Source organism: Chionomys nivalis, chromosome 1, assembly GCF_950005125.1.
Source record: "Chionomys nivalis chromosome 1, mChiNiv1.1, whole genome shotgun sequence".
Taxonomy (NCBI): Eukaryota; Metazoa; Chordata; class Mammalia; order Rodentia; family Cricetidae; genus Chionomys; species Chionomys nivalis.
Genome location: NC_080086.1, coordinates 107,694,640 through 107,721,921, shown reverse-complemented (window position 1 = coordinate 107,721,921; position 27,282 = coordinate 107,694,640). Strand labels below are relative to the sequence as shown.

The 27,282-nt window shown below is 46.6% G+C and overlaps 1 protein-coding gene across 1 annotated transcript in view; it reads left to right on the top strand.

Moving 5' to 3' along the window:
• Positions 1–1,586: 1,586 nt before the first annotated feature.
• Trappc12 (trafficking protein particle complex subunit 12) overlaps positions 1,587–27,282 on the top strand; it is a 64,074-nt gene continuing 38,378 nt past the window's right edge. The window contains exons 1-3 of the mRNA XM_057778469.1: positions 1,587–1,710; positions 4,490–5,721; positions 14,184–14,300. Coding sequence (XP_057634452.1) covers positions 4,495–5,721; positions 14,184–14,300 — 1,344 coding nt within the window. The 5' untranslated portion in view covers positions 1,587–1,710; positions 4,490–4,494. The remainder of the gene's footprint in view (positions 1,711–4,489; positions 5,722–14,183; positions 14,301–27,282) is intronic.

Below are 27,282 nucleotides of genomic sequence, written 5' to 3'. Positions count from 1 at the left end.
TCGTGGCGTCGTCAATACGCTCCTCCCCGGTGACCAATGGCGAAGGCGCTTTTCTCGTGCGCATGCTCATTTGGATCCTCAGGCGGGCTAGGAGCCGCGGGGGCTCCTGGGTCGGAGGGCGGGACAGGGAGCAAATGCTGCGGGACGGGCGGCCACCAGGGCTGCGCTCTAGCGTTCCCGACCTGCTCCCTGGAGCTTCCGCGGCCCACGTCCTAAAGAGAGCAGCTAAATTGGGCATTATGGTTGGCAATGCTTAACTCTAAACATGGTCCTGAGCACCAGACCACTGCCAGCAGCCTTTGCTCCAGCCTCAGCGGCACACTCTTAAACGTCCGTTTAAAGATAAGATGCTGCAAGGTTGCCGGGTGGTGGTGGCGCACGCCTTCAATCCCAGCACTTGGGAGGCAGAGGCTGGTGGATCTCTGAGTTTGAGGCCAGCCTGGTCTACAAGAGCTAGTTCAAGGACAGGCTCCAAAGCTACAGAGAAACCCTGTCTCGAAAAACAAAACAAAACAAAAAAAAAGATGCTACAATCTTGAGTCAAGACGACAGCGGTGTACGGGAGCCGTGAAGGGCAGCTGTGTCCATTTCCCATGAGGGACCAGTCCTGCACAGCGACACAACTGCGCCATGATCTATACTGCCCAGAGCTCCCAGAGACAGAAGCTCTTAAGTCCTGTTCTGGCATGCAGAGTACTGGAAGATAAGAATGCATCCCAGGAAATCCACTGGACTGGCTCTATGGAGTTCTGGATTCACACACATTCCTTCTGTGTCTGTGACTTTTCCCAATATCTCGGACTGACCTTCATGACAGCGGTTTATATGACACTACCATTAGTTCCCTTAGCAGTCATCCACTGGTCACCTCTGTGTCCAACATCGTGACTTTCGGGGGAAATCTCTGGCCACTATCTTCCACCAATCGCAAAGCGACAAATGTCATCAAACAGTTATAGCAGAGGGTTCGCCGCTTGGCTGTAACCCAGCTACCCAATGCTTCCAAAGCATGCTTGAAAAGTGTATAGATTTAGATTTACTTCTTATTCTTACTGTCAAAGTCCATCCAATTGTTACCATGTAAGACAGCAGAATTTAATCAAGGTAACCTGAATCTATGTTCCCACCTGTCACTCATCACTGGCTCCAGAATAAGCCCATAATCCCCTTTGAGATGAGAGCTGTGTTTTCACACTGTCACAACCTTTTTCTGAGATAACACTAGAAATCAAGAAAGCGGAGTCCTTGACTCTAGAACCACACTCAGCCAACCCACTCAAGCAGGCAGGGCTGACTCATGGCTGTCCCTACTCCTCCCATCTTTATGGACGTTAGCACACACTGCCACAGGCACAGGTGGGGAAGTGGAAAAACAGCAGGCGCAAAGACAAGGTCCTAAGGAAAATCATCCTTGGTTGGCGGCAGCCCCAAGGACAGATTTCCTTTAATCACTGGGCCCACCCTTCTCGCTCTCCAAACGTTTGGGGCCTTAGGTCCCGCCCACCGCTCATGGACCGGAAATGTGCCTGGCTTCCGGCTTCCAGTGGGCGCTCCCGAACTGAGCCTATGCGGAAGTCGGGCTTTAACTAGCCGGCACGCGCAGGCGCACAAGTTCATGGGCGCTTGGATCTTGAGTCGGCTTCCGGTCTCCAGTCCTCTCTTCGGATCCTTTTCACCCGAGTGGGATCCGCCCCCGGGAGCGGGTGGCAGGTGAGGAGTGGGCCGCAGTCAGGAGGGGTCGCCGGGGCCCTCGACCTTCCGCGTGTAGTCACCGCCTTCTCCCGCGCCGGGTTGGGACCCGCCAGTCTTGTGTGGCAGCCCCAGCAGGGATTGCCTGTTGACTTTAGCCAATTCTGTGCCCACTGTGGTTTTGGACAAGGTACACGCCCTCCAGGCCTCCAGTTTCTCGTGTACAGAGCGAGGTTCATGTGCATGTATAGTAGAAACCCGTGTTACATCACCATTGCTCATGGTACGGTTTTGTTTACCCCAACTTCTGCTCCTGCCCTCCTCGGTGTCTCATATCACCACACTTAAAATACCGCGGTGAGCCAAACGCGAGGGGCCTTAGAGACGGGCTTAACCTGAGCAGTGAAGAGTGAGTCGTGTTGGCTGGGCAAAGTGTTTCGTGCCTGTAAGCCCAGCGTTCGGAAGATTGAGACAGGAAGACTGCAAGTTTGAGGTCAACCTGGGCTAAGTAGGGGGACCCCCACATCTCCAAAAGAAAAGGAAGAAAGGAGAAAGAAACAGTGGTGGGAAGAGAGCACTGATTTCAGATAATTGTCTTCTGACTGTACATACATAAATGAGTAAATACAGTAGGATGGGGTGTTGGTGCTGCACCTGTACCAGCCTTTGGGATGTGGAGGCAGGAGGATCAGGAGTTCAAGGCCGGCTTAGGTTACCTAAGTTCTTGATTTATAAAAACAAATTCTCGTACATAATAAAAAGCTAAGTAAAGCCGAGCATTGTGGCACACACTTGGGGGGGGGGCACCAGAGGCAGGCAGATCTCTGTAAGCTAGAGGCCACCTTGGTCTACAAAGCAAGTTCAGGACAGGTAAGACTGTTACACAGAGAAACCCTGTCTGGGGGCAGGAAGCTAAGTAAAAAGAAAAATATCAGCCAGCCATTATGTAGTGAAATTGGGTATATGTGCACTGTTGCAGGGAACGGAAAGGGCTTCCACTGAACTGGAAAAACTAGTTCCTTGTTAAAATAATAAGGTGATTACTGTCAGTCGGTGGTGGCATATGTCTTTAATGCCAACACTCTGGAGGCAGAAACTAGCAGATCTCTGAGTTTAAGGCCAGCCTGGTCTACCGAGTGAGTTCAAGGATAGCCAGGGCTACATAGAAAAACTCTGTCTCAGAAAGCAAAAACACGAACAAAAACATGATTACCTTATGATCTAGCACTTCCATCTCTGCCCATTAGAACAGGATATACCAAAGAACTGAAATTAGAATCTCAAAGATATATACATTCACATATCCTGTTTACGGCAGCAGTGTGCCCAGTCCCTAGAGGCTAGAAGGAACCCAAGTATCTGGTAATGGGTAAATGGATAAACAAACTGCCACATGCCTGCAGTACATGTTAGTCACCTGTTAAAGGGAAGGAAGGCCCATACATGCTGCAGCATGGATGTTTGGTACAGTGTAGAGAATGATCTATGATAGCCATGATCCCAGTTCAAATGGGTAAGCATTAGCAAGCAAGAGAGCAAACAGTCTGCAGCAGACAGAAGAACAAGCAGGCAGCAAACCTCATCCAGTCAGAGCCCACAACATCCACCAGAGAAGACTGAAGGAGTCCGAGTGTGAACAAAGGACATTAAATTAGTACTCACGACATCCTGCAGAATCTGCTGGGGAAGCGGCAGTCATGCTGGAGTCCTGGATGGAGGGTCCTGGGCAGGGCAGAGCCGTCCTTCATGAATGAGTCTCACAGTGTCTCTTGTCAATGGTTACCTTCTGTCTAAGAGCATGTTTTTACCGTCAAGATGTGTTATTGTTCTCAGCCTGTACGTAGGCAAGGGCTCTTGGAGGACACTATGAAGTAGACATGGTTGGGCCTGAGGGGGCAGGGGTGTGTATCCCACAGTCAGGGCAGACAGCACTTGAGCACTGGTAACTATATATTACAGTGGATGAGTGCTTTATGAGTCTAAATGTGCTTCCTAGAAATTTAAAAGCAACAGGAGTAGGATGGTGATTGTCCATGTGTGAGTAGGGGGTTGGGTAGTGGTATGTGATGTTCTTCTGTATATGTGTTGCTTTACTGGTTAATGAATAAAGGTGTTTTGGCCAGTGACTTAGCAGAGTAAAGCCAGGTGGGAAATCCTAACAGAGATATACAGAAAGAGTAGGCAGAGTCAAACAGATGCCTTGTAGCTGCTGAAGGAGACAGTTGCCATGGAGCTGCCCAAGAAGAGGAAACAAACCACGAGCCTCCTGGTAAAATATAAAATAATAGAAATGGGTGAATTTAAGATGTAAGAGCTAGCTAAAAATACGCCTGACACATTGGCCAAACGGTGTTGTAATTAATATGGTTTTTGCATGATTATTTTGGTCTGGGTGAATGGGAATGAACGAACAGTCTCTGCTTACAGGGTAGATTTAATGGGTATAGAATTTTTGTTTTGCAAGATGATCAAAATCCTAGCAGCTGATTAGACAACAATGAGAATGCGCACACTTAAAAATGCTGAGCAGTGAATTTGTATTTTATCACTTCAAAATAAGTAAACTAGAAAACGAGAAATTTCTAATTTTATATTATTTGGATGTGAAACCATTAAAACCTTTGTTCCACTGAGCAACAAGATATAGGTAGCACAACCTTTCATCTCAGAACCGCAGAGGTTGTGAGTTCAAGTCCACCCAGGTTATGTGAGATCCTTTCTCAGAAAAAAAAAAAGAAGAAGTTACTTGCCAACACTAGAAATAGACAATGATGCGATTTGTAACTGCCTCTATTTTCAGGCAACATGGAAAAAGCTAAAGATGATGAACAGAGCCCAAGTGAGGCATCTCCTCCAGCCCAGGCAGGGCCTGAACCTATCCCTGGGGCAGCGTCTGGGGAGGAGGGCCAGCTGCTGTATCACGAGGAGACCATTGATCTCGGTGGAGACGAGTCTGGATCCGACGAAAAGGAGCCCTTGTCCGAAGACTCTCGCCGCTTCGTAGATAAGCTGAACGAGCACATGATGGAGAGCGTGCTCATCTCCGACTCTCCCAACAACAGTGAGGGTGACGTGAGTGACCTTGGCTGTCTGCAGGATGTTGCCGAGCCCCCAGGAGGCGCCACTGATGGCAGGCTGCCCAACGCCACAGACAGAGAAGGGGTGGACACTCTGAGCAATGGCAGTGAAACCGATGGAGATGATACACCCAGAGACGTTTCAGACATGACACCCGATAGCAGAGCATCTCTGAAAGAAGACTCAATGCGGGAAGATGTGCCGAGCATGCCTGCGCTGGAGAACGCTGGCAGGGAGGATGTAGGGCCCAGGGATGGCCAAGCTCACCCAGAGGAGCAGATCTCAGAAGCATCATCCAGTCTGTCCTCCTCCAAAGACGAGCCCGTACCTGTCTGCACCATCTTCAGCCAGGCCACCTCCACTCCCTCCCAGCCGCACTTGTTTCTGCAGGATGGCTTCGAATCCCAGATGGTGAAATCTCCAAGTTTCAGTAGCGCCAGTGAGACATCAGCCAAGACCCCTCCTCCGATGGTCCAGCCCAGTCCCAGCCTGAGTACATTTTTTGGAGATGGTGTGAGCTCCAATTCCTTGGCCTCTGACTTCTTTGACTCCTTCACAACTTCTACTTTCATTTCGGTCAGTAATCCCAACGCAGGCTCCCCAGTTCCAGAAAGGCTATCTTCACTCGCTGCCCCTGTGGGAGAAAAGTCGCCAGAATCCACCAGCCCCTCTTACTCTACGAGGGTGGAAAGATCGGAATCAGGTGTTTCCCCGGCACCTCTGGAGTCTGAGTCTCCAAAGCCATTCTCACAGATCCAGGCTGTGTTTGCCGGCAATGATGACCCCTTCGCCACAGCCCTGAGCATGAGTGAGATGGACCGGAGAAATGATGCATGGCTCCCCAGCCTGGAGACCAGAGAGGTCCTGATGAAGGTGGCGACCCAGCAGTATGGCACCGTGTTCATAGACAAGGAGAACCTCACCATGCCTGGCCTCAAGTTTGACAACATTCAGGTAGGGTGCAGAACATTACTGTGTCTGTATCTTACCCCTTTTCATCTCTTCCTGGAAATGTGTGTCACGGGCTTGGTAGCAGTTACAGCTCTAGCCTCCTAAGCAGGATGTGAATCAATTTTGGAAGAAATTAAAGAAAGAATGCATTCTAGGGTTGGAGAGATGACTCAGTGGTTGGTAGTGTTTGCCTTTCCAGAGGACTAGAGTTCAGTTCCCAGCACTTGCAGCTGCCTATAACTCCAGCTCCAAAAGAGCCAATAGCCTTTGGCAGGGTAGGCATTGCACTCAAGTGCACATACCCCACCCCACCCCCAGACAGACAAACACACACACAACTAAAAATAAATGTTTATAAAAGAAAAGTGCCTTTCAGAGGTTTTGTCTGATAGTTGGAGATTAGGTCAGACCCCAGCGTAGGGCAATGGATGACTGAAGAAACTAAAGACCTCGGGATGACTGTGGCGCTGGGTCTGTAACTTCCCAGGATTCTGCAATCCATAAGTTCTAATCCAGTGGTTCTCAACCTGTGGGTGGTGACCTCCTTTGGGGTCGAACAGCCCTTTCACAGAGGTCACCTAAGACCAGCGGATAACACAGATGTTTATATTACAATTTATAGCAGAACAAAATTACAGTTATGAAGTAACAACCAAAATAATGTTATGGTTGGGGATCATCACAACCTGAGGAAGTGTGTTAGAGGGTTGCAGTGTTAGGAAGGTTGAGAACCCTTCTACTCGGTCATCAGCCTTACAGGTGGCCTTTAGTGTGCTCATGGCTTCTTCTGGGAACTCCACTGTACACGGTACTCATCCGCTGTCCTCCCTCCGACACTGCAGTGGCTTGGGTGTCCTTTGTTCTAAATCAGCTTTCTAAAACACTTAAATTGGAATTCGTTTACCAAGTGGCTTATCTCAGTATCTAATTAAAAGTCTCCTATTTATGGGATAAATTTCTATTACTTATTTATTAGGCAACTTTGGTGGCAATTCAATTAAGTTAGAGAGGCCATAGAGTGATGCTCGCGAAGCCGTGTTTGGTGGTAGTGGCACCCCACAAGGACTCGCACGTTTTCATTCAAGCGCTCTGCTGATGGTGTCTTAGTTACGTTTACTATTACTGTAATAAGACACCATAACTAAAGCAACTTGGGGGAAGAAGGGATCATTTCACTCAGAGTTCCATATAACGGTTCATCATTCAAAGCAGTGAGGGCAGGAAGCAGGGGAGGAGCTGGAGGCAGGAGCTGATGCAGAGCCCATGGAGGGTACTGCTTACTGGCTTGCTCAGCTTGGGCTCTGTTGACCCCAGGGTGCCAGCCCAGAGATGGCACCGTCGTCCTCCATGAACAGGGCCCTCCCCATCAGTCACTGATTAAGAAAATGCCCGACAGGTTCACTGCAGCCTGATGTTCTGGAGGCATGTTCTCAATTGAGGCTCCCTCCTCTCAGATGACTCCAGCCTCTGTCAGGTTGACATGAAGTTAGCCGGCCAGCACAGGTGGTCTTCTTTGCTTTTCATCACATGTAGCGAGCACACAATATCATAGGCGTTCACTGTGGCATTTCCATACTTGGATAGCACATCTTTTGCTCATATTCGCCTCCCATCTTAGTCTCCTGTCCTCTCTGTCACCAGCCAGCTTCTTTTCTCCAAAGTCCATTCTGTTTGTCATGGTGGACGTGTGTGTGGGGTGTGTGGGTGTGGGTGTGTGTGTCGTGTGTGTGTGGGTTTTGATCTAGGCTACACATACGGAAGAGAATATAAGATATTTATCTTTCTCTTTTCCCTTCTAGTATCCTCTCTCGCTCCCCCTTTTCTCCCCTCCCCCAAAAAGTCCCCTTTCTACTTTCATTTCTAGTATTTTTTTCCCATGGAAAATGTTTTGTTTTAGAAAGAAAAACAGAATCAAGGACTCTGTCCTGCTGCTTTGTATTAGAGTTATTTTATACATATACATGTGTAGAGATCTATATATGTTTACAAACAGGTATGCAAATGTTTTCTGGTTATTAGATTAACATTTCCTCATGCAACCATTAGAAACAGTCAAAAATCAGTAGAAAATGTGTGATAGCAACAGCAAATTATTTACTTCAATTTTTTAATGTATATTCCTCACTGTACAGAAACCGCGAAATATGTCTTTCGTGTTCTACATCATCTCATTTAACAGTCTTTACTTGGATATTTTTCCCTACAAATGGCATGACTTGTTCTGCCTTATGACCGCAGAGAACTGCAGTGTGTTTACAGACCGTCTTTTCTTTCCACTCATCTGCTGACGGCACCTCGACTGGTTCTGCATTTTGACTGTTGTGGGTCTAGTGCAGCAGTACAGGTAGATGGCGGGTCTCTACTGCAGTGCGCATGAGTGACAGGGATCTCTGCAACACATAGATGTTTAGAGATCTCTGTGGGGTGCAGGACACGTGGGTGACAAGGGTCTCTGGGTACTGCAGGACACGTGGATGACGGGTCTCTGTGGGGTGCAGGACATGTAGATGACAGGGGTCTCTGTGGGGTGCAGGACACACAGATGACAGGGATCTCTGTGGGGTGCAGGACTCGTGGATGACAGGAATCTCTGTGGGGTGCTGACTTTAGGTGCTTGACTTCCTTCTAGGGTAAACTTTGAATGACTTAGCTGAATTACATGTTGTTGTTGTTGCTGTGTTTGTTTTAGAGACAGGGTTTTGGTACATAGCCCAGGTTGTGCTTGAACTTACTACATAACTCAGGCTAATAATAAATTCATAGTTCTCTTGTCTCAACTTCCCGAGTCTGGGATCACAGTCCTGAGCCACCATATCCACCTCATGTAATAGTTCTGTTTTTACAGAACCTCTGCACAGATTCCTATGACGTCTGCACCAGCTGCTGTTCTCGGGGCTCTTGCCGTGGTTCTGGGTGCTCTGTGTCACCCTGTGCTGTCTATATCTATCATAGAGATGACAAATTGTGTTCAGATCTATATCTGAGCTGAAGAACCGGAAGTTGCCTCTAATCATCTGGAAAATGCAAATAAAACCACAGAGAATGTCAGCTCATTCCTCTTGGGATGGCTGTTAACAGACAGGCTATGTTGATGATTGCAGTGAATGCAAATTAGTAAGCCATTATGAAAAGCAACATGGAGGCACTTCAAGATATTAGAACTGAAATCACCATATGACCCAGTCAGAGCTGAAGTCAGCAGCATAGAGAAAGCTGGACTCCCACGCTCTTTACAGCCTTGTGCACAATAGGGCAGTACAGTCAGCCTGAGTATCCATTTCCGGGTCCACAGGTAAAGAGAATGTGGTGGGTGCATGCAGGTGACTGAGTCTTTACAAAGAAGGGACTGCTATCGTTTTGACAATATGTGACAGCATGAAGGGTGAGATATGAAATGAGATAACTCAAGCAAAGAAAGATAAATGCCACTTTTTGGGTGGGGGTTCAAGACAGGATTTCTGTGTAGCAGCTCTGGTTGTCCTGGAACTCTTTCTGTAGTCCACGCTGGCCTTTAACTCACAGAGATCCACCTGTCTCTGCTTCTCAAGTGCTGGGATTAAAGACATGCGCTACCACCACCCAGCATACCACATATTCTTGTTTAGAAAAGAAAAGAAAAGAGGGGCTGGAGAGATGGCTCAGAGGTTAAGAGCATTGCTCTTCCAAAGGTCCTGAGTTCAATTCCCGGCAACCACATGGTGGCTCACAACCATCTGTAGTGAGGTCTGGCCTGCAGACATACACACAGACAGAATATTGTACACATAATAAATAAATATTTAAAAAAAAAAAAAGAAAGAAAAGAAAAGGAATGAACTCATGACAGACGGTACTGTAGAAGTTAGTGAAAACTGAGTCTGAGGTACAGCCATGTGAGAGAGGTCTAATGTGTGGTATGATGACTCAGTTAGAATACTGCACAGTTAGTTTAGAATGTATGACAGTGGGTTTTATATCACACACACACTGTAGCTATGGGTAGTGATGGTGTTTAAGTCATTTGTGTTATATGGCACACCGTATCCTATATTTAATTAGCAGGTTGGACACCCTGGATACATAGTTTTTGTGTCAATACGAAGAATGACGTCAGGCATAGTAGCACACTTATATCCCTGGATTTGAGAAATGGAAGCAGAGGATCAAGAGTTCAGGCTCAGCCTAAATACCAAGTCCAAGGTGGAACTGGGTGAGCTGGCTAGTTTTATGTTGCCTGGCACAGGTTAGAGTCATTTAAAAGGAGGAGCCCTAATTGAGAAAATGCTTCTATGAGACCTAGCTGTGGGACATTTTCTCAATTAGCGGTTGACGGGGGAGAGCCCATGCCATTATGAATGTTGCCATCCCTGGACTGATGATCCTGGGTTCTCTAAGTAAGCAGCCTGAAGAAGCCATGAGCAATAAATCAGTAAGCAGCGCCTCTCCGTGGCCTCTGCAGTTCCTGCCTCCAGGTTCTGTTTGAGCTCCTGTCCTGACTTCCTTCAGTGATGGACAGTGATGCAGAAGAATAAGCCAAATACACCCTTTCCTCCCCGCAAGTTGCTCTCGGTCATGGTGTTTCATCGCAGCAATAGTAACCCTAACAACCAAGACATTAGACTATCTGAGAGCTTGCCTCAAAAAAATTAAATTAAAAAAACCACATTAAATAAAATGTTTTATATTTAACCATATTCCTTTCAACAGTAGAATTAGAAGACTGGAGAGGTGGCTGTTGTTAGAAGGGCTTTCTGCTCTCACAGAGGACTCACGTTTGATTCCCAGCACTTGGGGCAAGTGGCTTACAACCTCCTGTAAGGTTCAGGGACCCAACACACTCCTCTGGCCTCTACAGGCACTGCACATGGGGCATTCACTCACACAAACACAAAATGAAGCAGAGCTGGGAATCAAACTAACCAAACGGTTTACTTTTAGCAACTGGTCAAGAATAGCATGTTTGGGGACATGCAGATCTTTGAGGGTCTCATAAAGTACCAGGTCCATAGACATTCCCTTACCTTCCTTTGGTAGGTATATCTACTGGAAAACAAAGTCTGTGTACCCTACCCTGTGCCCTTGGCCCAGGACTCAGCCTCTTGACCACAGCAGCCCACATATCAGAGTGAGTTGGGCAAAGGTAAGGTGTTATGTCTCTAGAAGGTGAAAGCGGAAATTTATGGTTATTGTCTCTTCTGCCATGACTTCCCCTAGCAGAAAATGTCTAAGGTTCTCAAATCTATAGTCAGCGCTGTTGCTAAACTGTCAAACCCTACCGCTGTACCCACCATAGTACATAAATGCATGCAGCCCATGGCTGCACCTGCAGTGTGTCCAGTGGGTTCCAGATCTGTCCTGTGTTGAATTATTAAAAACCGTAGGCGGGGTTTTAACACCTCATGCCGTCAGTGTCTCTGTCCTCTCTGTATGTGTCATGCACACTCAAGCTCCTATGAGTTATTTAGTAAAATAACAGTGTTGGAAGTACGGTGTGTTGAGTACAAGTGATTCTAGCCCGAGAGGCTGGAGCTGAGGACTGAGAGTCCATGGCCAGCCCGAGTGACATAACAAGGCATTTGTGCGGAGGCCTGTGTGTGGATGTATGCCACTGTTTTCCTTAGCTTGTTTGTGGAAAATGTGTGCTTAGCTGTGTGATAAGTAGCTGAACTGGCTTCCGAAATCAGTGTAGCAGTTTGTGTCCTCTTCAGCATTGTTGATTGTCCTGGGAAGTTGGGGACATGTCGAAGTCGTCATGCTTCACAGTGCTGGTGGCTGCGTAGTGCTATCTCGCTGGAATTTGAATTTACATTCACTAGTCACTCCTGTTATCAAACTCTTTTTGGTATATAAGCCATTTTTTGAATTTTTTTCCTTGTATTTATTTACGTATTTGTTGGGAGGAAGCATATATGGAAATCAATGGACAACTTGTAGAAAGGGGCTCTCCCCTTCTATCATGTGATCAGGCTTGGGACCATCTTCACCCACTGAGCCATCCTGACAGCCCTCAGATGCCAATTTGTGAAGTTGTCTGTTTAAAAAAAAAAAAATTGTCTTTTATGTTTTGGATATTTGTCTTACTATTATTGGCTGATTTTAAAGCTCTTTAACTGTTCTGATGGAATTGAGCGATATTTATAGGAAATATTGTTCCCTATTCTGGACCTCGCTATTACATATTCTTCTGGTGTCTTTGAAAGCCGAAACCCTAATTTTTTATTGTAGGCCTATTAGTTCATGTGTATTCTCCCAGCTGTCGTTAGCTTGAAATCCTATTACACAGTCATGTTTGAAGGCACAAGGGATACTTTGTTACTATCTTTTGGGGAGCTTCACGGTTCTCACCTTTGCTCTTCAATAGCTCCGGTGCCTCCCAGATTGCTCTTAAGATTTAATCACTCTGGGGTGGAGAGATGCTCAGTGGTTAAGGGCACTTGATGGTCCTTCTGAGGATGGTTCAGCTCCCAGCACTAATGTGGCAGCTCACAGCCATCCATAACTCCAGTTCCAAGGGATCTGACACCTCTTTCTGACCAGGCATGCACATGCATACATGCAGGCCAAACACTCATGCAGATAAAAATAAATAAATCTAAAAAGAACAAGATTTAAAGCTTGAATGAGCCATAAGGCTGGACTGGAGAAATGGCTCAGTGATCAAGATCACTTGTTTTTTCAGAGAACCCAAGTTCAGTCCCCAGCACCCTGACCTTCAAGAACTACTCACGCCCCTCAGGAGAATGGTGTGGTGTGCTCATGGCTTTTCCTCCACAACCCCCATTCTTTCCGGGGTTTGAGGAGACCTCAAGTTCCACCTGGATCCCAGCCCCACTGCAGCAGCTTTCTGTCCTCATCCTCGTGGGCATAAGGGATGTAATGTGTATGACTCCGTCATCTCACTTGCCCTCTTCACCTTCAGTTTAGGGCACCGCAGAGGCAGGCCCATCCTTAGATGTGTGGTGACAGCTAAAACATTGATTAGTCAGATATACGTTTCTACCCCGAGTCTCCTGTTGTAACTAATCCCTTTTTAGTTTTTACATTATTTATTCATTATTATCAGTGTGTATTGTGTGTGTACATGTTTCACAGAGCATATATGACGGTCAGAGACAACATCATAGAGTTGGTTCTCCTCCACCTTTACGTGGATTCCAGGGACTGCACTCGGGTCACCAGGCTGGCCTGGTGCGAGAGAAGCACTGTTACCTGTTGAGCCATCCTGCACATGCCATAACTAAACTTTAAGGAAAAGAATTTAAAGATAAAAGATATTTATGGTGTGCTCTCATCAATGGACAGCGTCACTAGGATGGAGGTGTGTCCGCCTGCCCCGTCTGGCATGCAGAATTGACTTTGCTTTTTGCCCAGCTCTCTGCCCCCCTCCCCAGCCCCAGGAATTCTCTGTATCTGGCACAGGTAGCATTTTTACAGTTGATGGGATCACATATGTCAGCCTTTTAAACACCCCTTGTAGATCTCTCAGCTGCTCTTGCGGCTGTGATAATTGAAGTATTGTACCTTATTCTCCAAAAGCAGGAATTACAAAATGACTGCTACTAAATTTTACCCTAGTTTAGGAAGATGTGTGGCCTGGCCCTCTTCAAGCACCAGGCTCACCCACCACACAAGGGCAGAAACAGCACAGAGCCCACACTGCCCTCCTGCTGAGGCTGCCCGCTTGCCTCTCTAGGTGCCTAAAGAGCAGACAGTGTCAACAGGACAGGAAGCATCATCTCCAGCAGGCAGGTCTGGATTCCCCTCAGCCTGTGCACACAGTCTGCACTGTCAGGGCTGCTTGGTGTGAGCATACTGAATACTTGTCCCTGTTTGTTGTTGACTTGGTACATCAGTCACCTCCGTTATGTAGCCTTGGAGCATGAGGAGTTTGTGAAAGACATTGTCGCGGGACTCCGCACGTCCCATGCTTCATGCGAGTTAGGTTTTCCCTGTCATTCAAGTCATAGGCCCTTTTTCCCCCGTGCAGCTCACATGAACCTTTTCTTCCTCCCCCTGGTTTTCTGTGACTTCCCTTTTAAAAGAAGTAAAATGCTTGACGTAATACCTAAGGCACTCAACCCTGTCTCCAGGTGGGTGTAACCAGATGAATCAAGTTGGGGGACAAGAGTTGCCCCAGTGCAGAAATAATCTTAAAGTGACTCCTCCAACTCCAGCAAGCCCAGATCCCTAGGTACGAGGCTAGGACAGAGCTTGGATATGAACTTGTCATTATAAGGGACCTGTCTTCAGTATGTCACCTGCTGGGAGCCCTCTCTTGAACCCATCCATGAAAGCCCCTGTCCTAGCCAGGTTGTGGTCTCTGCTAAAAACCTGGTCTGGTGGGGATTTTACTACTTCTCAAAGGATAGTTGTAAGACTGGAATCTTCTAGAAGCTATGGCTTAGCTTCTGGCTGATTGCAGCTTTCCTATGCCAAGCCCATGAGTGTTTCATCGTCTCCACCTCTCTTTCCCTCGCTCTTCCCAGGGAGATGCAGTTAAGGACCTGATGCTTCGCTTCCTGGGTGAGAAGGCTGCAGCGAGGAGACAGGTGTTAACCGCCAGCTCCGTGGAACAGTCTTTCGTGGGCCTGAAGCAGCTCATTGTAAGTAACGCACTGATTTCAGCACTTCTCTGATAAAGCCTGGCTTCCTTCACAGCCTTTCCCTCCCCCCAGAAATAAACTGCTCTGAACACAGCACCAGAAGCTATTGCACAGAAAGCGTTGCCGGGTTCCCTGTCAGTCCTGGGCAGCGGAAAGCTCTCCATTAACATGCCGCTCATTTGACGTTCATTTGGTTCCATAAACTGATCCAAGGGCTGCAGACAGCAGAGACTCCTGCTAGCCAGAACAAACGCAGACAGCAGACTCTTGCTAGCTAGAACAAATGCACAGCAGAGACTTCTGCTAGCTAGAACAATTGCAGACAGCAGAGACTCTTGTTAGCCAAATGCAGACCGTTTGTTTTGTTTGTTTGTTCATTTTTATTTTTTGAGACTCACTGTGTTGCCCAGACTGGACCTAATTTCACAGGCTTGAGTGATCTGATCTCTTCAGACTCTTAAGACAACAGGCCTGTGTCACCTTGCTCCTCACTCTGTGTGACAACAGGCCTGCGTCCGTCACCTTGCTCTTCACTCTGTGTGACAACAGGCCTGCGTCACCTTGCTCCTCATTCTCTGTGACAACAGGCCTGCGTCACCTTGCTCCTCCCTCTCTGTGACAACAGGCCTGCGTCACCTTGCTCCTCTCTATGACAACAGGCCTGCGTCACCTTGCTCCTCTCTATGACAACAGGCCTGCGTCACCTTGCTCCTCTCTATGACAACAGGCCTGCGTCACCTTGCTCCTCACTCTCTGTGACAACAGGCCTGCGTCACCTTGCCTTTACGCTCTTCCCAAATATGCTCCATTCGCTCTAGCTTTACTGTTGAACTGCTGAGTTTCTAAACGTTTTCAAATTCCACCCTGTCCTTTGAGCAGATCTCTCTAATCTGCTAGTCCTGCTCTGTCAGCCCTACACAGGCTGAATTCTTTCCAGTAAATTCCTGTCTTGCGGGAGAGCTTCAGCAGCGTTGGTTGCTCTCCTGGGTTGTGGGGGAATGTCCTGGAAGATGATGGCACATACCTCTTTTAGAAATCCTCGGGTGGCCTTCTGGGGGCTGAGTTCTCTCAAATGGTAGCCTTATCTCAGACAGTGCCTCCTTCCCCAACCTCGTTCATGAACTCTGATGTAGTGGGAGCTGCGGGCTGTGTTCCTGCCGCCCCAGCTCCTGGTCACCTGGCTAGCTTATGCCCTGAAATAACAACACACAAACTGTATTCTTTTAAACACTGCTTGGCCCATTAGCTCTAGCCCTTACTGGCTAATTCTCATATCCTGATCAACCCATCTCTAATAATCTGTGTAGCACCAGTCTTACCGGGAAAGATTCAGCATGTCTGACCTGGCGGCTTGCTTCGTCATGTCTGCCCTGGAAAGCAGCGGCCTGGCATCTGAGCTCACTTCCTCTTCCTCCCAGCATTCTGTTCTGTTTACTCCACCCACCTATGTTCTAACCTATGAGGGCCAAGCAGTTTCTTTATTAGCCAATGACCTTCCTCCATCACTCTGAGGTTGCTCCTCCATGGTACCCATGTCCTAGTGGTCAGTGGGTGTACTGAACGGAAGGGAAATGAGAGGGCAAGCCTGCGCTCTGACGGTTTAGTCACTCTCCTGGTTATGATGGTCAGTCTAAAGGATTCAGTCACTTTGAAACTGTGAGCGAGAAGTGGGTTTCCTGCTTTATTCCACTCATTTTTCAGGCAAGAAACTTTAGTTACTCCTCTGTTGCTGTGACCAGGTGAGACGCTCAGCCTGGTAGGATTGAGCAACTACTAGCTTCTTGGACTTTGTGTCCACAGCTAGCCACTGTTGGATTAGCTGGACTCCACTGGTAAGTGATTCCAGTAAATTTCCTTGTATACATATATCCTTCCCATAAGTTCTGTGACTCTAGAGAACACTGACTGATACAATAAAATTAAAAAAAAAAAAATCCTTCTTGTGGCTTGGGCATCTGAATTCAAGAGAACCTGTCCATGATGGAAAAAAGCCACACTGCTTTGTTAAAGCTAAGTCACCCACCACTCCTTGACTGTGGCTCAGGACACTGCTCAGGCATCTGTAACCTCTGGCAGGTGAGGGCACAGGAATTTATGGCCTAGGGCAGAGCATTTCCACAATGTCCAGTCTGTATGTGGACTCACAGACACAAAAGTCTCATTTTTGTATCTTACTGGGGCTAAAGAGGGGAAATGTATCACCTTTTCTTTTTTAAAAAAGTTTGGAAAACGGAGGTAGATGTATGTTGTGGTGCAAAAGTGTGATACCAACATTGGGGAGGTGGAGGCAAGAAGACCATAGTTCAAGGTCATTCTGAGCTATACAGTGAGGTCAAGGCTACCCCAGGCAAGGTGAAACCCTGTCACAAAAAGGTGTAGTTTTGAGATTTGGGAGGGCTTTGATTTTTTCAAACGACCTACTCCACAAAATAAGGGAAGGGCATCTACTGCATAGGACAGACTCACCCCAACTTCCAAGCCTGGAACAGGCTTGTTCCAGGCTCACTGTGATAGACTGTCATTTAAAACTCTAAGTTCAAATAAACCTTTTCCCTAAAAGGGGGAGGAGGGACCTAATTCCACCCAAATGTCCTAGGTGTTCCCATGGTACCCAGGTCCTCATGTTCTGCACAGCCCCTAAAGACCATGGTTTCTGATGGTTTTGATTATTGATTACTGTCACATGACATAGTATTTCTGAACTGCCAGCTGTGTGCACGGGGGTTTCTGCTTTACAGAGTAGCTACTAGAACTGGGCTCTGTGGTGTATGTCTGTCTGCGTGTCCATCAGTCTGTGTGTCTGTTTCTGATGGACTTGAAACAAATTCTGTTGTAATAGGAGTGGCGGGCTAAGTTCCTGGCACCCTGCCGCCCGCACGGCTAGCTTTATACCTGAAATAATTACACGGAAACTGTATTATTTTAAACACTGCCTGGCCCATTAGTTCCAGCCTCTTATTGGCTAGCTCTTACATATTGATCTAACCCATTTCTAATATTCTGTGTAGCACCACGAGCTGGCTTACCAGGAAAGATCTTAACCTGCATCTGTCTGGAGTGAGAGAATCATGGCGACTGACTAACTCGGCTCCTTTCTCCCAGCATTCTGTTCTGTCTACTCTGCCCACCTAAGGGTTGGCCTATTAAATGGGCCAAGGCAGTTTCTTTATTAATTAACCAATGAAAGCAACAGATTAGAAAGAAATCACTCCCACATCAAAATTCCATGTTGTTTCTTCAGCTAATGTATGTTTATCCAGCAAACACGTGAGTCTTTCGGCTCTGAGAAGATAGCAAAGGTTGCTAGCTCTTGCTCTCTGATCTTCACCATCACTCATACAGTGTACTCAGATTCAGAGGTCTTCACACCCCAGTCTCACTGACATATGGGGGCTCTTCCTCAGCATCTTCAGCCCTGACAGGAGAACCCAGCTTTCCTTAGCAGGCAGGGAAGGTTGGTTTTTGTCTCCTCTGTCTTCCACAGACAGCCTCCTGTTCAGAGCTTTTGTGCCCAGGACAAAGTCCCAGCTGTCCAGAGTCCGAAAGACCAAACCCTCCTCACCTCCCTCCTCTCCACACTGCTTGTTCCAGAACACTCCAAACCCTCCACACCTCCCTCTTCTCCACACTGCTTGTACTAGAACACTCCAAACCCTCCATGCCTCCCTCCTCTCCACACTGCTTGTTCTAGAACACTTGCATGGTCACCACAAATGCAGGTCTTCACTCGATAACCCGAAAGAGTGTAGAATCCCAGCAGAGACCTTGTCCTCTAACAGAAGCAGGCAGCTGTCACCATGGCAGGCATTTATCAGCCAAAGCTTGGGTCTGCCAGCAGCAGTGTGCCGTTCCTCTCAGCGTCTTTCTCTATGCTACCAGCGTGTTCTCAAGGTCAGTGACTCATGTGCTACGCTATGTTATATACATGACAATTAGGGTAAATGTCAATCTCATGTCCCATGAATTCTCTTACTGAAATGATTCTCCGATGATTCCTGTGATTAAAAGCTTTTTGTAGCTCAGCATGTCAACACGTGCCTGTAATTCCAACATCTGAGGCTGAGGTGGGAAGATTATGTGTTTGAGACCAGTCTGGGCTACGTAACAAGACATTAGGAAAAAAAGACTTTGTCAGAGAAAAAAGAAAGATGCTAGTTTTTTAAAAAGTCAGGGACAACTCATTTTGGTGTCTGCTTTTCTTCAATTGTTGGTGAGATTGTAGGCAACCATCGCTGCGGCTCATGGGAGCTGGTATAGTGAACAGATCTTTCCATGGTAAGGGACAGTCATTCCCCTTCCTTCTATTTAGCCTTTTAAAAAAACCACTGTAGCCTGTCTTGATGACAGACAGGTTTCACGTGAAGTATGCCTTTATTTCCCAGTACATCTCTGAAGTCACCCACGGGCCCTGTACTGACTGTAATCCATCCGCTTTCCATGTTTCTACCCTCTGTGCTTATTCCCGGTATTAACACAGGCTTGTATTTTTCCCCATACATCGAAAATGCTTGAGGTCATGGGAAATCTTACTACAGGTCCCAACCAAGAAGCCTTTTCAAAACAGGGGTGCATTTATAAAAGACCATGGTGTTTAATTGTGTCCTAAAGGAAGTCCTACCATCTTTAAAGAGGAAAGAGGTTCTGAATATATTTTCTGAAGGCTCGTCAGAGTGTTCTAAGATTGTAATTTACAGATAAGTGAATGTCACTGCCTGGGGAGAAGGACATTTTAGTCACTCCCGTGGTGTCATGGGCAGAATGAACGATGTCCTCAGAGAGCAAGCCGACGAACTGTGCATTCACCATTGGTTACTCAGATTCCTCTCGCTGGACCATTTGTCTGAGCTTTGGGAATCAGAGATGCCTGTGTTCAGTTTTCAAAGAGTCTTAATTCATTTCCTAGTTTTTAAGAAGTAATATTTATTTAAATTTAGAAATTTTTCTCATACCAAACTAACTTCATCACCAGAGTACTACAAGGCCTACCCAGTAGAGGCAAAGTTTCCACAAGATTTCCTGAAGCCTCGAGTTTTATGTGCCATGCTTCAAGTGCTGGTTTTAAGAAGTATTTTTTTACTGGACATTTCCAACATCTCACATTGAAAATAGAAGGGGAAAAGGAAGATAGAAAATGCTGAGAACAGGAAAAAAAAAAACACTCAGAAAATTAGCATTTCAAACCAGCAGGAGGATCCTAAGTAGCCAGCCCTGGGGCCGGCAATGTAGCTCAGTGGTAGAGGGATTGTCTTAGTGGTAGAGGGATTGTCTTACTTGTTCGAGGTTTAATTCCAACACCACTGCCACCACCCAAAAAGACCTAAACCCTGAGGATTGACAATGAAAAAGACAGCTGCTTGGGCCAAATCCAAAACTGAGTATACAGAAGGGACGGAAGATCTGCACTCAAGATCTAAAGAGTTCCTCCAGCTTAGGAGGAGAAGTAGGCTGGTGAGGAATGAGGCAGAGATGTGAAGAGATTCCTGGAAATCAGGTGCTCAGTCACTGTGGAAGGAGCCCCGCTCCAGCAGCAGTCTTAGAAACATCAGCAGAGAAGAGGCGTCCTAACCCCCATAGCTTGGCAGAGGTCAACCGCACAGCCAGGCCATAAAACCGCTTCACAGAGCAGCTCGGGACATGGATCGTCTCAGTTAGGGTTTCTGCTGCTGTGATGAAACACCAGGAACAGACACAGCTTGAGGAGAAAAGGGTTTATTTGGCTAAAATATTCTGGGTTGAGGGAAGCCAAGTCAGGAACTCAAACAGGGCAGGAACCTCGAGGCAGGAGCTGAAGCTGAAGCTGTAGAGGGTGCTGCTAACTGGCTTGCTTCCCATGGTTTGCTCAGCCTACTTTCTTATAGATCCCAAGACCACCATCCCAGGGGTGGCTCCACCCACCTTAATCATCAGTCAAGAAAGTGCCCTGTGTGCTTGCCAACAGGCCAGTCTAGCGGGAGCATTTCCTCTGTTGAGGTTCCTCTTCCTAAATGACTATAGTTTGTGTCAAATTGATATAAAACCAGTCAGCACATGGATGTTCTGTAACCTTTGACCCCACAGTTCTACTTCTAATGTTAAGTGTTGGAAAACTTGGAGGGCCAGATGTGGTGGCTCACATCTGTAATCCCAGCAGGGGATTGGAAGACTGAAGAAAAAGATTCAGAGTTCAAAGCCAGCCTCAGCTGCATAGCAAGTTTAGAGCCAGCCTAGGGTACAACAGATCCTGTCTGAGAAATCCAAAACACCCAAAAATTCCTGGAGGAAGGACAGCAGTGTGGCTTAATGGCAGAGTACTTGCTCGGCATGCTAAAGGCCCTGGGTTTGTCTTCAACACCACAGGACGAGGAGAGGGGAGGAATAAGCGATTATTATTGATGACAAAAACAGGATTCACAAGAGGCAAGGCCGAAAGCAAAGAACACCTAGAACCCAAGCCCTCCAGGAAGCTTACAGGCCTGAGCTGTGTATCAGACACATCTCAAAATAAAAGCAAGAAACCATAGCAAATTGTTATAAAAAAAAAAAAAAAAAAAAAAACTCCTGTGTGCAGGTATAGAAAGACATTCCAAAAATATTTCTTACAATCAGACATGGTCGCGCACACTTGTAATCCCAGTACTGAGAGGCAGAGGCAGGTGCAGATCTCTGAGTTCATGCCCAGCCTGGTTACAAATCAAGTTCTAGGCCAGCCAAGGCTGCATAGTAAGATATTATCTCCAAAAAAAAAAAAAAAAAAAAAAAAAAAAGGAAAAATGTGAGAAGGACTGGCAGCTGGTGCTCAGGGCTCAGTGGGTAAGAGTGTTTGCTGTATAAGCATGGAGCCCAGGTTTAAATCCCTAGCAGCACAATGAGAGATGATGTCTCAGGGGAATAAAGCAGAGAAGAGGAAGACACCCAACTCCTGCCTCAACACACATGCACAAAAGACATGTGCACCTGTGTACACACACACACAAAAAAGCACATTCATTACATATTTGTTGTTGCTAAAAAAAGTTATTAAAACCTATAGTAGGCTTGAGAGATGGCTCAGCTGTTAAGAGCACTGGCTGCTCTTCTTGAGGACCAGGGTTCAATTCCCAGCACCCACATGGCAGCTCACAACTGTCTGTAACTCCAGTTCCAGGCGATCTGACACCCTCACACAGAGTATATACAGGTAAAACACCAGTGCACGATCAATAGATAGATAGATAGATAGATAGATAGATAGATAGATAGATAGATACCAGTGATAGATAGATAGATAGATAGATAGATAGATAGATAGATAGATAGATAGATAGATAGATAGATAGATAGATAGATAGATCTTTAAAGGAAAAATTTGTAATAATAAATACCAAAAGAAAATCTTAAACACTTTGGAGTAACTGAAATAAAAGAGTCACAGTCACATTTATAAATACAGATAAATTTGAAAAGCGGCATTGGACAATAAAAGCAAATCACACAAGCTTGCCTAGATGGTGCTGGTTTATATTCACATGTGAAAACTGGCGGATGACACCTAAACAGTGACTCAGAAAGCCAGGAAAGCCAGGCAGAGTTGAACTCAGATCACCTAGCACCTTCCCTGCGTGTTCTCCCCGCACCTATTACAAGTTGTCCTCTGTGTTGACAGGTCCTGGGAGATCTCGTCTCTTGCTGTCTTCCATGCCCTGATAACACCCCCCGACACACACACACACACTCTTCAGGAACCCATGACAGGACTCCTCTGTCCTGGCTGACTCTCAAAGGCTCTAGTGGGAGATTAGTGAGGAGAACGGGCTATGGTCATGGTTGACTCCCGTGGGGACAAAAAGTTATTCCTGGGCCTGGAAATGTCTTTCAAACACAAAGTAAGCTTAAGCTAAATGAATATTCTGTATTCTGGCATCAGGAAATAAGGAGCTGGGGAGACAGAGCATAGAAGAGGTGAACTAGGTCTACTAGCAGACAGTGTGTGATTTCCTCTCTATCCCTTGGTGACGTTTGTTTAAATAACAATCTGAGGGAAACCACCTCCTCCCTGTTCCCCTACTTGTCTGCTGACCCAGGCTAGACTACCACGATTGGTCCTGAGTTACTAGGAGTGAGCCCTTTCATGTCCTAACTCTGGTCCTGGGTCTTGGCCCTCTATCACAAGCGTCCTAAACATCATGATAGCCCTGAGTCTCCTGAGAAATGAAGGTGGCAGGGCTGTCAGGCTGCTGCCCTGGGCCACTGCCTGTTACCGTAAGGAAGAACTGGGTCCTCATGACTTCTAGTGTTTGCTGTCGGGTTAATGTACATTTCTGAGATTTAAATGCATACCATGTATAGACGAGCTACAGTGGTTACGACGAAATTCTAGTCAAGCGTCTGTGGAGCTGGTACTCTGGGAAGAGCCAGTGACACCCTCACACTGCTACGCTCTGCCCATCCAGTGAGGAGGCCCCTTCCAGCAGACTTACCCTTACTTATAAAATGAATAATTGAGACGATGAGTTTCGCTTCATTTTTTTAGCAGATCTAGTTTGATATATAGAAGATATAAAGAAGATAACTCAGTGTGGAATCACAGCCGGCTTTGTGGGGTTGTTAAGACATTCCACTATTTTTAATCATCTATAGAGCACTTCATATCTGCAAGCTCCTTACAAATAATGTTGCCCACTTAAGTGTTTTATTTGCGGTGGATACCCATACAGAGTGGTTATAAAATGAGATGGGAGCCTTAACTACATAAGAAGTGTTTTTAAAATATGTAAACAGATTTTTCTCATGTACATACTTTTGCCTACGCACACATTTTAATTGCCTTGCTACTGTGTTGAGCAGATAACAACATACATTGTGGCATCATAAAACACAACATGAGGAGACTCCGTATCTACTACAGTCATCCCTTGGTATCCATGAGATGGTTTTCAGGAACCCCACTGGCAGACCAAACCCTATGGGTGTTGAGCTCTCGTGTCCTGCGTCACAGGGTCTGCATGTTTCTCAGACGCAGCCCCGTGTCGCTGTCCCACTTCATTCCTTCCTTTGGTTATTGTTTTTATTGAGCTCTATATTCTTCTCTGCTCCCCCTTCCTCTCCCCTCCCCTTCTACGCTCTCCCACTAATCCCCATGATCCCCATGCTCCCAATTTACTCAGGAGATCTTGTCTTTTTCTACTTCCCATGTAGATTGCATCCATGTATGTCTCTCTTAGGGTCCTCTTTGTTGTCTAGGTTCTCTGGGATTGTGAATTGTAGGCTGGTTTTTCTTTGCTTTATGTCTAAAAGCCACTTACTTATGAGTGAGTACATATGATATTTGTCTTTCTGGGTCTGAGTTACCTCGCTCAATAGGATGTTTTCTAGATCATCCATTTGCCTACAAATTTCAAGATGTCATTGATTTTTTTCTGCTGTGTAGTACTCCATTGTGTAAATGTACCACATTTTCCTTATCCGTTATTCAGTCAAGGGGCATTTAAGTTGTTTCTGGTTTCTATCTATGACAAACAATGCTGCTATGAACATAGTTGAGCACATGTCCTTGTGGTATGATTGAACATCCTTTGGGTACATATCCAAAATTAGTATTGCTGGGTCTTGAGGAAGGTTGTTTCCTAATTTTCTGAGAAATTTCCATACTGATATCCAAAGGGGCTGTACTGCTTACACTCCCACCAGCAATGCCCCACATCCTCTCCAGCATAAGTTGTCATCAAACATTCTCCTGAAGTTATTTTTTACGTCATTTTCTTCTGCTTCATCTATATTGGGGTGTTCAAGTCTTACTGCTGTAGAACCACCAGTTTTTATTGGTGTCTTGTTGCTCTTTGTGGTGTTGAATGTGTTCTTTCCTTGTCTACTCATCTTTTCCTCTGATTGGTGTAGTTTGGGCTGAGTCTCTAGTGGTCAGTCTTCCAGGTGCCAGTGGGTTCAAGGTTCAGATGGTTGTTCCTTGTGATGCAGTCAGGGCCATGGTTCCAGTCACCCCAGAGATCACTCAGTGTTCCCAGAGGTAGCTCAACACTCCATGGGCTGCACTGCAATCCCAGGGGTCTTTCAGGTCTGCTTCCATGAATGTTGCTAGCTTGGGGCTGCACCCGCTGAGGCTCTGCCTTGGGCCTTCTCAGGCAGAGGTTGCTGGCTTAGGCCTGCTCCAGCAGAGGCCACTGGCTCACATCTGTTCCTACAGATGTCCCTGGCTCAGGCCTGCTCCCTAGGCAGTTGCTCTCCTGTACCTGCTTCTATGGAGGTCTCTGCCACAGGCCTGCTCCTGCAGAGGTTGCTGGTTCTGCACTGCATTCCTTCTAACACTGAGGCCTACAAGTATGTTGTGAGCAACTGCTGGACTGTGTCGGGTGGGAAGTCTGGCATGAAACAGCCCACATGTGGTTTTCTACCCATCCATCAGCAGCTGGTTGGATGTGCAGGTACAAAGGGCTGCTGGATCTAAATCCTTACACTTTTCAACACTCCCCCATGCCTGACCTTCGCTTACTGCTTGCCTGACCCCACATGGCCACCATTTGGCAGCTGGGAGCACATGGTGACTGCTGAAGGACTGTGTGGCTCAGGAAGCCCACAGAAGTGGGCGTTCAGTAGCCACGGCTCCTGTGTGCTCTGTTTCTGAAGTACTGCGATGGAAAAGGTGTCGCTGGGTAGGGTTGGGGCAGAGCTGTCACTGCAGTAGGAAGAAGGAAATGAACACGCCCATTTCCAGAGGGCCAGATGTGGGAGCAGCTTCTGGGGATGAAGCCTTTCATTCACAACGCTTCTGAGCTTACAGATGGGACATTTTTATTAGCCCGGATGCGGATACATACAAGGCCTTTGTATTTGGTACACAGACATTGTGTATGTGTGTCTGCAAAGGTGATGTTACCCAAAAAAATGAAGGTATATTTACAAGACTACCCTCAAATTTCATGTTACTCCCCTGTAGTTTTGTGTTTAAGGACCATTTTCTTAGAGAGCCCCTTTTCTAGCATCAGTTACTAATGTAGCTAACAGTTGAAGTAGCTACCTGTGAAATGGTGCTGAGAAAATTGAGCAGTAATGAAAGAGTATTTGGAGACTGCCCGCTGCCCTGAGCCAGCTCCCCTGTCCAGGTGATGGCAGAGCTCTCACCAGACCATTGCCGCCTTGGCAGCCTCCACCCTTCAGCCTTCCTCTTACTCTGCTCTCTACTCCTGGTGTGAACCAGTCGTTTTGTATGGGAAAGGCTGTGGTGGCTGACTCCAGTGTCACACAATGGTGTGGCCATCGTGTGCAGTTTCCACAGAGCTGGTCCCTCTCCTGTTTGCTTCTGAGACCACCTCAGCGTTGCTTAGTTCTCCAGCAGTCACCACGTTCCTTCCAGCCACTGAATGGTGGCTGAGGTGGGGTCCGGCATGGAAGTATGCTGTGCACTTGTCCCAGCTTCTTTGCCAGGGCTTACCAGGCCAGGAACCTCATACACACCCTGGGGCAGATCACCCGCCACACCACGGTCCTTTTTCAGGGTCAGCCTTTGGAGGGAAATGACAGCCTCAAATGTGATCATTTTTGCAGCTGTTAACACATACTGTGTTCCAGAAAGAGTGTTACCATGTACCTTGACCCTGATGTCACTTTAGTATCTCCTTATTTGGCCTCATTTTTATCTTGTTTTTAGTTTTTGAAACTTTTATTCTGACTTCTTAAGCTAACAAAGGCATTTGCTTTTTTTATAGTTTGTGTTTCTTTGTTAATGTAAGTAAATACTTTTATTTATTGTCCTTTGTTTTGCTATGCTTACTGTCTGCTCCCAATTCTTTGAATGTCTATAGAAATACTGCAGTACATCCGAATAGACTAGGGTCCCAAAAAGCCAGTACGTGCAGTAGAAACAAGTCCCAGTGCCTTTATCAATGGCTTCTAAGTCAGTCCCCATTGTCAGCCACATTCAGAGAGTCCGGTTTGATCACATGCTCGTTCAGTCCAGGTCCAGGTGGATTTGGTGTGCTCCCATTAGAACAGGTACACTGTCTCAGTGGGTGGACCAACCCCTCACTGTCCTGACTTCCTCAGCTTCCTAGACCTGGATGTAGGGGGGCAGGGCCTTGGACTTCCCACAGGGCAGGGTTCTCTGCCCTCTCTCAAGCAGGGAGCGGGAAGGGAATGGGAGAAGGGGAGGAAGTGTAAATTTTTTAATGGAATAATACAAAAAAAAAAAAAGAAATGCTGCAGTAAAGAATTCTTTTATTTATGGTGATGGGTCAACCAATAATGTACTCACTGTGCAACTACTTTAACCCAAGCTTGATCACTAGAACATAAGTTTAAAAGCCAGGCATGCTTTTATGTGTTTGTAATCATATGCTTGTTATCTCAGCACTGGGGAAACAGACAAATCAACTGTTAGGACTCTGGGTTAGTGAGAGACGCTGTCTCAAGAAAACACGATGGAGCATATCCGAGGAATGAAACCCAAGGCTGTCCTCTGGCATTCCACATGTACACACACACACACACTCACTCCTTTCTTAGCCCTGTGTGAAATTAAATGCCAAGGAAGGAGACACTTAGATATTGTTGATCTTTGGTGGCCACTGACCACTGGAGGCTCTTTTATCCCCAAGAACTGAATCCTGTCCTTGGGTCAGTACAACCAGGCTGAGCATATACATTAGGGAATGAAGAATAGGAGGGAGAGCCCAGGTCCGGAAGGTGAGTCCATGTTGCACGAATAATAAAAACTCAGAGAAATTGGGGTTCAACCTGAAGGCCAGAAAAGCAAAATAGCCTGCCACTGGCTCTTAACCTCTACCTCAATCCAAAAATGGCGATCCTGCGTTCAAAAATCTCAGACTGAGACTGAGAGCTGGCTCCTCACATTGTATAATCCTCTCTAGTTCTGGGATTAAAGGCATATACCATTACCACCTGGTTTCTATGGCAAACTTGTGTGGCTGTTGGGATTAAAGGTGTGTGTCATTGCTACCTGGTCTATAAGGCTGGCCAGTGTGGCTGTTTTACTTTTCTGATCCTCAGGCAAGTT